Source organism: Bombina bombina, chromosome 5, assembly GCF_027579735.1.
Source record: "Bombina bombina isolate aBomBom1 chromosome 5, aBomBom1.pri, whole genome shotgun sequence".
In the NCBI taxonomy this organism is placed as follows: domain Eukaryota; kingdom Metazoa; phylum Chordata; class Amphibia; order Anura; family Bombinatoridae; genus Bombina; species Bombina bombina.
This window is the reverse complement of record NC_069503.1, coordinates 736,685,325-736,698,245: the sequence shown is the minus strand read 5'-3', so window position 1 is coordinate 736,698,245 and position 12,921 is coordinate 736,685,325. Positions and strand designations below refer to the sequence as shown.

Below are 12,921 nucleotides of genomic sequence, written 5' to 3'. Positions count from 1 at the left end.
TCACTGTTTTAGTACTAGTTATACTAAAGCTTAAGATTTTACATTACTCCTATGTTATATTGCATTGTTCATGCAGTTTCCATTGTTACACTTCCTATGACAGCGAGACTGGTATTATTAACACTACCATTGTTCCTGTATCTATACTATGGGTTCCTCACTTGAGGCTAAAGCCACAGAAGGAAAATACCCTAAATATTGCATGATGTGTCTTAGTATGCTGGAATGCATTTGCATCTCTCTTAAAGGGACAGTCAGGTAAAATTAAATTTGAATGATTCAGATACAGCATGCAATTTTAAACAACTTTCCAATTTAATTCCATTAAAAAAAGTGCACATTTTATATTTACACTTTTTAAATCACCAGCTCCTACTGAGCATGTGCAAGAATTCAGACTATACGTATATGCATTTGTGATTGGCCGATTGCTATCACATGGTACAGGGGGAGTGGAAATAGACAACTGAAATTTGTTGAATTTCAAATTAGTAGATTTATTTTTCTGAGTAAATGCTTTTTTATTGTCTTGTTATCTTGCATTTGTTGATTATGCAAATCTACTGTGTTTACTGGTGCTTTAATGGCTGATTACTGCACACACGTTTGCGGGCGCACAATAAATTAGCGCTCCACTTGTAATTAACCCCTAATAGGTACACTGTCAGGTAAATTTTACTAACCACCCAGCTAAAATTTAAGCCAACATTAAAGGAAGGTCAAATTAAAATTTACGTGGGTGAATTTCAATTTAAAATAAGCATTTTTGCTATATAATTTCATCAGCAAATATGCTTCTAGCAAAAGTTTACCGTTTTTCTGCGGAAGCACAGCCTGTGAAGGCCTGTGCACTATTATTCAAATACCATGCGTGCACCATGCCTGCTCAAAGAGCAGTGGTGTGTGCTGCTTTTGTAGACCATTTGTGTCATACAAGTCAATGCTGATTGAGGTGGTGTGGTGTTTGAATACTGGTGCAAGAGCCTTTACAGGATGTGTGCATGCCACCGGAAAACTAAACTTACTAGAAGTACTTTTGTTAATAGAAGTATCTTGCAGAAATGTTTCTATTTAAAAATGAAATTAACATTTCTATCTCTAAGCTAAAAGATAATTTTTTTCAAATTATTTTTGCACCTATTGGAATAGGCTACTCTTATTAAAAATATATTTATATTTAACGCCTTTACTATCCATTCCCCAGATTTGCACAACTAACATGTTTATATGGATATACTTTAACAGTGCTTGACAAATCTGTTTAAAAATTAGGAGCCAGTAAGAATATTTGGGAGCCAGGCAGTTGAATTTGTATATAGATATATGAAGAATAACCCAAAAAGTTAGGAGCCAGGGGTAAAATTATAGGAGCCAGTGGCTCCCAGGTTTGTCGAGCCCTGCTTTATAACCTTTAAACCCCTCCCTAAATGTTACTGTTTCTAAGTCTCTGCAGGCCACCTCTTACCTCAGTGCATTTCTATCCGCTTTTCACAGCCAGACCGTGCTAGTTCATGTGTGCCATAGATACAATTTAGGATTTTGCACTAATTGGGAAAAACTGCAAGTTTATAAATGGCACTAATATGAGGGCAGTCTGCAGAGGCTTTAGATACAAGGTAATCAGAGGTTAAATAAAAATGAAATCCCCCCCCCCAAAAAAAAAACAACCTCTTCTGAGTCAGACAGAACATTCAAATTTAAAAGTTTCTACTTCTATTTTAAACTAGCTTTGTTCCCATAGTAATCTGTTAGATACCTAGGTAGGTGTCTGGAGCACTACATGGCAGGAAATGGTGCTCTTGCAAATGGATAACATTCTTGCAAAACTGCTGAAATTTAGAGCTCCAGAAATGAGTATGCTCCTAAGCATACATCACTACTTTTCAACAAAAATTTACCTGGAGAATGAAGAATTTTTTTTTTAGAAATAATTAGAAAGTTGTTTAGAATCATATGCTCTATTTCCGAATCATGAAAGAAATTTGGGGTTTCATATACCTTTAACCCTTTGAGTGCTAATGACGGCTCTGAGCCGCAGGAGTTTTTAATGTAAAAAAGTGTGCCACGGCAAGAAAAAGGTTAAAAATCACTGGCTTACATAACTAAAGGTTATACAATTGAAAGGTTTTAGCCCACAACCAGCGGGCAACATTTTCTGTCAAGACTAAGTGAAAGTCAATCCTAGCGTTCTACAAACGCTAGGATTGACTATTGAAACAAACAGGACTTTCATGAAATATAAGATACTTCATGTAGAAAGCTCCTTTATTTGTTTCAAACGATCGCCGTTCTTAGCGGCTACAGTAGCCCACGGCTAAAATTTTTTTGCTAAGGTGACATTTTCACCTCTTAGCCAATAGTCGTGCGGTAAACCCTGCTCCCATGGACGCCAAGCTGGATTTACCACACGGCTATTGGCTAAGAGGTGAAAACGTCACCTCTTAGCAAAACATTTTTTTATCCGTGGGCTGCTGAAGCAGCTAAAAACGGTAACAAAGGAGCTTTCTACATGAAGTATCTTATACATCATGAAAATCATGTTTGTTTCAATAGTCAATACTTGCATTTGTACAATGCTAGGATTGACTTTCACTTTAATGGTCACTACTGATAACAGCTAAGGCCTTAAAGGGACAGTACACTAAAATTGTTTATATGAATGTATTTTCAATGACTTTTTATACCAGCTGCAGCGTATAACATTTATGAGAAATTGCATTTTCAGGTTTATTTGTGTATATGAAGTAGCTGGTTTTGTGCTTTTAAACCACAGCCTATTACAATGGTAATATTAGATCTCATTATGTTATCACTTTTATGTACACAGACTTACTTCCTTATCTTATATTTATCTAGAAAACCAAAGCTCAATACTTAGAGAACAATGGAAAATTATAATTTTATTACTTAAAGGGACACTCAGGTCAAATTAAATTTTCATGATTCAGATACAGCATGTAATTTTAACCCCTTAGTGACCAGAGCACTTTTCCATTTTCTGTCCGTTTGGGACCAAGGCTATTTTTACATTTCTGCGGTGTTTGTGTTTAGCTGAAATTTTCCTCTTACTCATTTACTGTACCCACACATATTATATACCGTTTTTCTCGCCATTAAATGGACTTTCTAAAAATACCATTATTTTCATCATATCTTATCATTTACTATAAAAAAAAATTATAAAATATGAGGAAAAATGGAAAAAAAAACACACTTTTTCTAACTTTGAACCCCAAAATCTGTTACATATCTACAACCACCAAAAAACACCCATGCTAAATTGTTTCTAAATTTTGTCCTGAGTTTAGAAATACCCAATGTTTACATCTTTGCTTTTTTTGTAACTTATAGGGCCATAAATACAAGTAGCACTTTGCTATTTTCAAACCATTTTTTTTCAAAATTAACGCTAGTTACATTAGAACACTAATATCTTTCAGGAATCCCTGAATATCCATTGACATGTATATATTTTCTTTTAGAAGACATCCCAAATTATTGATCTAGGCCCATTTTGGTATATTTCATGCCACCATTTCACCGCCAAATGCGATCAAATACAAAAAATTGTTCACTTTTTCACAAATTTTTTCACAAACTTTCAGTTTCTCACTGAAATTATTTACATACTGCTTGTGCAATTATGGCATAAATGGTTGTAAATTCTTCTCTGGGATCCCCTTTGTTCAGAAATAGCAGACATATATGGCTTTGGCATTGCTTTTTGGTAATTAGAAGGCCGCTAAATGCCACTGCGCACCACACGTGTATTATGCCCAGCAGTGAAGGGGTTAATTAGGGAGCATGTAAGGAGCTTTTTGGGGTAATTTTAGCTTTAGTGTAGTAGACAACCCCAAGTATTGATCTAGGCCCATTTTGGTATATTTCATGCCACCATTTCACCGCCAAATGCGATCAAATTAAAAAAAACGTAAAATTTTTCACAATTTTAGGTTTCTCACTGAAATAATTTACAAACAGCTTGTGCAATTATGGCACAAATGGTTGTAAATGCTTCTCTGGGATCCCCTTTGTTCAGAAATAGCAGACATATATGACTTTGGAGTTGCTTTTTGGTAATTAGAATGCTGCTAAATGGCGCTGCGCATCACACGTGTATTATGGCTAGCAGTGAAGGGGTTAATTAGGTAGCTTGTAGGGAGCTTGCAGGGTTAATTTTAGCTTTAGTGTAAAGATCAGCCTCCCACCTGAAACATCAGACCCCCTGATCCCTCCCAAACATCTCTCTTCCCTCCCCTACCCCACAAATGTCCCCGCCATCTTAAGTACTGGCAGAAACTCTGCCAGTACTAAAATAAAAGTTATATTTGGGCTTTTTTGTGCATTTTTTGTTAGCATATTTACATATGCTTCTGTGTAGGGATCCCCCTTAGCCCCCAACCTCACTGATCCCCCACTAAACAGCTCTCTAACCCTCCCCCTCTGACTTAATGTGCGCCATCTTGGGTACTGGCAGCTGTCTGCCAGTACCCAGTTTAGTGAAAAAAAAATGCTTTTTTTTAATAAAATATGTCCCTTTTCTGTAGTGTAGCTTTCCCCCCCCAAGACCAACCCCCCACCCCTTCCAGATCCCTTAGATGGTTTTAAAAAAAAGTTTATTTATTTATTTTTTTTACTTTTCCTTTTCTACTTTTCTGTAGTGTAGCGGTTCCCACCCGCTCCCGCCCCGTGCACGCCCCCGCCCGCCACCCCCGTGCACGCCCCCGACGATCCCGATCCCGCCCCCCGTGACGTCACGCGCAACACCGATGGCCGCCCACCCGCCTCCCAATTCGGCTCCCACCCACCAACGATACCGGCCATCGATGTCCGGTGCAGAGAGGGCCACAGAGTGGCTCTCTCTGCATCGGATGGCCATGTATGGTTATTGCAGGATGCCTCCATATCGAGGCATCACTGCAATAACCGGAAAGCAGCTGGAAGCGAGCAGGATCGCTTCCAGCTGCTTTCCACACCGAGGACGTGCAGGGTACGTCCTCAGGCGTTAACTGCCTTTTTTTTGAGGACGTACCCTGCACGTCCTCGGTCATTAAGGGGTTAAACAACTTTCCAATTTACTTCCATAAAAAAAAAAAAGTGCACAGTCTTATAATTTACACTTTGAGTCACCAGCTCCTACTGAGCATGTGCAAGAATATGTATATGCATTTGTGATTGGCCGATTGCTATCACATGGTACATGGGGAGTGGAATATACATAACTGAAATTTGTTAAAAAAAATAAAAATCTACTACTTATTTGAAATTCAGAGTAAATGCTATTGTATTGTCTTGTTATCTTGCATTTATTGATAACCCAAATCTACTGTGTTCACTGGTCCTTTAAAGGGACACTGAACTCAATTTCTCTTTTGTGATTCAGACAGAGCATGCAATTTTAAGCAACTTTATAATTTACTCCTATTTTTTCTTTGTTCTCTTGCAATCTTTATTTGAAAAAGGCATCTAAGCTTTATTGGTTTACACCTCTGGGCAGCACTTTATTGGTGGATGAATTTATCCACCAATCCGCAAGAACAACCCAGGTTGTTCACCAAAAATGGGCCGGCATCTATACTTAAATTCATGCATTTCAAATAAAGATACTAAGAGAATGAAGACAATTTGATAATAGGAGTAAATTAGAGCATGCAATTTTAAGCAACTTTCTATCTGAATCACAAAAGAAAATTTGGGTTCAGTGTCCCTTTAATTATCCTGCACCCCACTGAGAGTAATCTCTTCTGCTGGCTGTGTTTACTTAGGCTATTCAATAGAACCTCTCAGTATAGGTTGGGATACCACAGGCTAAATCAGCTTTTTCAAATGCCAAAATAGGGGTAAAGAAGCTACTTGTAAACAATTTAAAACACTCCAGCAGGTAAAATGAATCATTGGGAACAATTTATAGGGGAGAACATTTTTGGGTGAACTGTCCCTTTAAAATGGATACTAAACCCAGATTTTTCTTTCACGATTCAGACAGAGCATTCAATTTTAAGCACCTTTCTAATTTACTCCTATTTTTAATTTTTCATTGTTTTCTTGCTATCTTTATTTGAAAAAGGTATCTAAGCTAAGGCGCCAGACAATTTTTGGTTTAGCACCCTGAACAGCACTTGTTTATTGGTGGGTGCATTTAGCCACCAAATCAGCAAGCACAACCCAGGTTTTAAACTAAAAAAAAATAGGCCGGCTTCTAAACTTACATCCTTGGTTTTCAAATAAAGATATCAAGAGAAAGAAAAATAGGAGTAAATTAGAATGTTGCTTAAAATTGCATGCTCTCTGAATCATGAAAGAGAAAAAAAATTGGGTTCCATGTCCCTTTAAAAAAGGACAAAGATACTTTGTATGTACCTTGAGAACTGTTGCACATGTGCAAACAAGTCAGCACTGAAAGGAGTTGAAAGCTAGGTTTCAACCATAACTAGAGAGTTGGGGAAAAAAACTCAATGCCATGTTTATAAAATATTTAGTGTTTTAAGGGGTAGCAAACAATTTCTCTTTCATGAATCAAAAGCATACAATAAAAACAATTTCCAGTTCACTTTTCTCTAGTTTGCTTCATTGGCTTGGTATCCTTTGTTTAAGGAGCAGCAATGAACTACTGAGATAGCTTTACAGGTGAGCAAGGGATGAGATGGGGCATATATGTGCAGCCAACAATCAGCAGCTAGCCCCCAGCAGTGCATTGCTGCCCCATAGCCTACCTAGATACACTTTTCAAGCAAAGTTAACAAGAGCACAAAGCAAATTAGATAATAGAATGGGAAAGTTTGTTTAATATGCATGCTCTATCTGAAGAATGAAAAAATGTTTAAACTTTCCTGTCCATTTAAGATATACTCCGTACGATCTTTGGACTGCCGATACACATAAAATGCTTGAGTAAAACTTGTATGAAGGTTTTTTGAAGTACTATTTGCTTTAAAGGAATAGAAAAGTCAAAAAATAAACTCATTCAGATAGAGCATTCAATTTAAACAACTTTCCAATTTACTTACATTAAAAAAAGTGCAGTCTTTATAGACCGAGTCACCAGCTCCTAATGAGCATGTGCAAGAATTCACAGAATAAGCGTATATGCATTTGTGATTGGCTGATGGCTGTCACATGGTATGGGGGAGTGGAAATAGACAACTTAAAATTGTCAAAAAATAATAATCTACTATTCATTTGAAATTCAGTCTAAGTGTTATTGCATTGTCTTATCATGCATTTGTTGATTATGCAAATCTACTGTGTTGACTGGTCCTTTAAGACACTTAAATTTAGTTCTATTTTCAAATGTGCTTCATTCTCTTGGTATCCCTTGTTGAAAAATATGCACATATCATGCACTAGTGGGAGCTAGTTGACGATTGGTGCCTGCACATATTTGTCTCTTGTGATTAGCCAACTAAGATATGTTCAGCTAGCTGCCTGGAGTGCAATGCTGCTGATTCAAATTTGATAATAGAAGTAAATTGGAAAGTTGTTTATAATTGTATGTTCTATCCAAATCATGAAATACATTTTAGGTTTCCTATCCCTTTAAATAGAATAGACACAGGTTGCAAAAAATGCTTCTAAGACATTCAAAAGGACATAAACACTAAGGTCAAAATTTCAGATAGAGCATGCAATTTTCAAAATAATTAACAATTTTAAGTTAATACAGTGCAGGGTAAAGGAAAACTAACCAGTGCTTGACAGATCTGTTTAAAAATTAGTAGCCAGTAAGAATATTTAGGAGCCAGGCATATTTTTAGGAGCCAGACAGTTGGATTTATATATAGATATATGGAGAATAACCCAAAAACTTAGGAGCCAGGGGTAAAATTCTAGGAGCCAGGGGCTCCCAGGTTTGTCAAGCTCTGAACTAAACAATGTTGAAACTAGCCGGAAAATAAAATCTATGCATTTGAAATTGACATTGTGCAATTCTACTGTATTTAATGGTCATTTAACCCGTTGAAGTATAAAGTGATGTAAAGCCCCACTCAGGCATTGCAACTACCAAGGAAGACAGCAGGTCAGCCATTTAGAAACGGATCGCACAACTCAAATCACTGGCTGTGTTGCTAGGAAGTTGCAGGCCAGAGTTGGGCTTTGCATAAGTGATTACCCCTTTATAAGGATTAAATAATTACCCATAGCCAGTAATGAAAAAAAAAAAAATCTATGACTTGTTCCAATTACCATATGGCCTTTTGGACAAGAACAAAACCCATGGATACACTGTCATTCACATCACACACTAGGTATTTCAGATAGAGGTTTCATTTTAAGAACCGATTTGGTCTTTATTTTTTTTACTTAGCAGAAGCCATAATAAACACTTCACACTATTTTCCCTATTGCCCTGATGCCCATGCATTGCAGACTTAATGTTTGACAAGCAGGGACATTTGGCTTTTGGAGTGGGGGGATGCTTCAGTGGACTTACAACAGTCAACCTATATATAAAATATATGAATATTAACCCTTAAAAATGGCACTAACTGGGAGAGAATATAAAAAAAAAAAAATTATATATATTACACACATTCTCAGCTTCTGGTTAGAGATATATATATTTTACTAGCACGTTGTGGTTCTTGCCTAATTCAGCCTAAAAGTTACATAAAAGGAAAATAGCTATAGGCCTTTATTCAGAAGGCAACTTAAATATAAATTAGATTTATACCCATGCATTGCTAACGGGCATTCATCATGACCCTTTCACACTTCCAGAGGCCTACAGAGATAGCCTGCTTGCCACATGCTACTAACATGGGGGAAGGGAAATACATAACCTGATTCAACCCTATACCTAACTTACCAGTGATAATGAACAGAGAATGCAATGCATTAAAGGGAAGACTACTTTCCTAAACTGCATATTGGAGGGGGCACCTTCTCAAAAGACTTAAAAAAAGGGATATGAAACCCAAATATTATCGTGATTGAAACAGCATACAATTTAAAAACAAATTTCAAATTTACTTATATTATCAAATTTGCTGTGTTTCTGTGGTATCCTGTGTTGAAGAGAAACCTAGGTAAGTGTCTGGAGCACACCACATTGCAGGAAATATTGCTACCAAGTGTTCCAGAAATGGGCCGGCTCCTAAGCATATGCCCCTGCTTTTCAACAAAAGATACCAAGAGAATGAAGGAAATTTTGAAGTAAATTAGAAAGTTTAAAACTGCATGCTCTGTCATCAAAGAAAAATTGTGGGTTTCATATCTCTGATACACCACTCATTCTGCACATGTATACATTTAAAGACTTGGGAATTCATATATAAACACCCCAGCCTTATGAATTTACCACTTACTGGTCCAGCTTATAGAATCCCACTGAAAGGTACTAAACAGCACCCCATCAAACCACATTGCTAATATGCAAATCTGTCCTTTCCCTAGAGCCCCTAAAATGGGTACTGCAATCCTCCACACATACTAGACCAATTAACTTGTAGGAATATTCCAGCACCCCTCAATGTTACTACACCCTTGCTAAGCCTTTATGCCTTCCCTACCCCCACCTCAACAGGAGTAACTGGTTAGCGTTTATCTCCTGGCACAGCTATAACACCACCCTGTGCTGTCACCTCCCCCACAAATTCCCATTGAGAGAGGAAAAAAACCTGTAAATACTCAGGTGACCTTTCCCCTGCCCTCCTAATTACCAGCCGGGGCGTGAATCTGTCTGCTGCAAGAGGAAACCTATCAACTGGGCTAGATTCACTAAAATTTCTTCAGTAAAAAAAAAAAAAGTTTTAATGCTTTCATGAGAAGCATAGTCAAGTTTTATAGAGCTCCTCTACTTGTTAAGCAGATTATAATAAAGTGTTAAAATTACACTACATTGAAGAGATATTTGAATCTAGCATAAGGAGGGGATACCCATTTTCCTAGTGAAGCTTTTAATAACCAGTAGCATATCACCTTCGTCAGGCAATGTGTTTTATCAGATGGTGGGCCTACAATAGCAAGAGTTCATCATTTGGGGGTACAGCTAATTATTAAAAAAAATTGCAATAGGTTTGTATATGAACCCTAAACATTTCAAGGCAACAAACAGTATTACAGATAAGTACATAGCTTCTTCGCTGTCAGTTGGTTACATTTGTATCTACTTATAACTAAATCAAATTAACTGCAGCCCCAAAGGCAGCGTAAGGGTTAATAAATATATATGTATGTGCGTGTCCCGTCTCAACCGGAACTAATATGAAAGGGGGGAGTTGGGGTATGGGTCATAGGCCGTAGTAGTTACCGGAGGGCGCCCTAACGCAGGCTGCAGAAGCCCCGTTCTGCTAGCGGGTCCGTGCGGGGTGGAATATACGTAGTTTGCTGTGGGTGCTTGGTGATCCGGCGCACACAGTCCGTGTTGCGGGTGATGCAGCTGTCCGGGAGAACTGATAAAATGCAGGTATCCACCACCTCCTCCTCCTGTGGCGTGTGTACCCCCTCCTCCGACGAGGAAGCCTCCCGAATATCCGTTCACCTTATCAGAGCTTTGCAGCCCAGCTACCAGAACCTTGTCGTGGACTCCCTTTCTCATGTTGCTGAGTAGCCGCTCCCGTCCTGACCTTCTCCTTTTGAGCCCTTTAATCCTTACGGGCCCGCTATCTTGACTGGAAATGATGGGGTCGTAGGTAAAGGAAACCCTCCCGGTGCACGGGGCAGCCTCTACGGAGGAGTATCGAGCACCGGGGGAGGCAGATGCAAACGGATTCTATACGCAACAACTGTAGGGCCCCGAATCCGACCTCCCCTACCGCGGTTGAAAGATGGCTCCAGGAAGCTGACAATGAATGAAGGGATGCGGTTTACGCGCGAAGGTCCTCCCGCGAAACTCAGATTTCCCGCCGAGTTTTTCAAACTGGATTTGCATATTACCGCCCATAGCTCGTCCGACTGCTCTGATTGGGCGACCAGGTTGTAGATTTCAGAACGCCGCGCTTCCACCTGTTTCTGTCAGTCATTGGACGGTGCATTTTCGTTACGTTCCATTAGTCTAGCGTGACGACGTAGTAGTAGTATCTAAGTAAGAAGAGGTGATTTTCTGTTCATGTAATTCCTCGAGCGACGTGTCTCTTGCAATGCTTAGATGTAACTCGGCTGTTTTTTTATTACTTACTGACACTGTACGTCTGAAACTTCGAACGGCACAATGCTTTTTTACAATCTATAACGCGCCATTAAAAAAAAAAAACATTAATATATTTTTGGAGCTGTTTAGAGCTTGTGATATTTGAAATTATTATGAATGGGTGGTGGGTGAAAAACATTTACTCATTCACACACATTTTGTAAATATTGTTGCTGGTAGCATTATGTTGATCTAGAAGTAATATGGGAGCAATATTTTTTGAAACAATAATGGCCCTATCATTTATGTACCCTACGGGTGCTAGTCTGCTGTACTCAGAGACCTACAGATGGCCCTGGTGCAAAACTGGGCTTTATATATATATATATATCTATATATCTATATATATATATACACACATACTATACTCCGATGAGTGCACTGCTCAACAGTGACTGCGGGCCGCAAGTACCCCCCAACAGGGCAGGTTTTAATTATAGCTGAACCAGTGCACAGGTGAAGTAGTCAGCTGATGGGTGAGAGCAAGTTAGTAACCACTGTGTTACTGATCAGCTGATTACTTCACCTGTGCACTGGTTCAGCTTTAATGAAAACCTGGCCTGTTGAGGGTACTTGAGGACCATGATTGAGAAACTAAAGCACTAGTTCATCTGAAATGTGTTGATTACCTGGAGAATAAAGCACACATACTCTGCTCACTGACACACACACACACTCTCTGCTCACATAACCACTCACACAATTCTGTGGTACAGTGCCAGTTACTAAGCAATTAGAATGATACACAATCTCTTCTCTACTCACTACTTTATTGAAAAAATAGAAATAATTTACCATACAAATTTTACACAAAGAACAAGTTATCAATACTGACAACACAGCTGCTGCAATACGGTGCTCAAGAAACACACGTGCACATCCCACTTAGGTATGCTCTTCAACAAAGGATACCAAAATAATGCAGTACATAATAATACAAGTAAAATAGAAATGTGCATTTTGGAATTTTTAAGTACAGGTTGTGGTTTCAACAGAATAAAACAGCCATTTCCATTTTAATCCAATCCATCAGGTAAAATGGATCACATTATGAACACACTGAAATGGAGGAAACAGTGCAAAATCATTTTAATAGTTTTTATTTCATGTCAACTCCTTGTTTCTATTATTTTATTGGACCCTTCAAAGCACTATTATAAACTGCTGTTAAATTGTATTGTGGTTCATAAAGGAATACTAATCATTCAAAATGAAAAATCAAAATTTCCCAGTGGGAATACAGCACAGCCTTTAAAACAGCATTTAGGTAAAAGATATTTGGAAAATATATATATATATATCTCAACTGCTGCCTGAACTACCTCTCAGTATGCCAATAGAGCAGAAATTGTGTAGCTGAAGATCAACTTAGACATAAAAATATTCTAGTCTTACATTATCTAAACTCAGTTAAAAAAGTTCAATGTTTAAGACAGTATATGACTTTGAAATAGAAAGCAAGTATACTTTTGGCCACTTTTAATAAAGACTCAAGTCCAATAGAATTTGTATAAACTCATATCTGCTGAATATATCCCAGCTGTAGAAAATGAACAATTAATATATTTTTAATAAAAAAAGCCTAAACACTTTCCGGTTTGTTGTTTTTGTGTGGAGCATGTGTGTGTACTCATGTTGGCATAGTCATGTTTTTCATAATGACATCACATCAATACTTTAATATTAGACAGTTATTTAGGGGCTGGTGTTCTTTCTGGGTCATGCTGTACTTCCCCCCAGGGCCCGGCAATCCAGCATGACCCAGAAAGAACACCAGACCCTAAATAACTGTC

The 12,921-nt window shown here is 38.1% G+C and overlaps 1 protein-coding gene across 1 annotated transcript in view; it reads right to left on the bottom strand.

Moving 5' to 3' along the window:
* E2F3 (E2F transcription factor 3) overlaps positions 1-10,800 on the bottom strand; it is a 121,804-nt gene extending 111,004 nt beyond the window's left edge. Inside the window, exon 1 of the mRNA XM_053714791.1 lies at positions 10,250-10,800. Coding sequence (XP_053570766.1) covers positions 10,250-10,537 — 288 coding nt within the window. The 5' untranslated portion in view covers positions 10,538-10,800. The remainder of the gene's footprint in view (positions 1-10,249) is intronic.
* Positions 10,801-12,921: the final 2,121 nt, after the last annotated feature.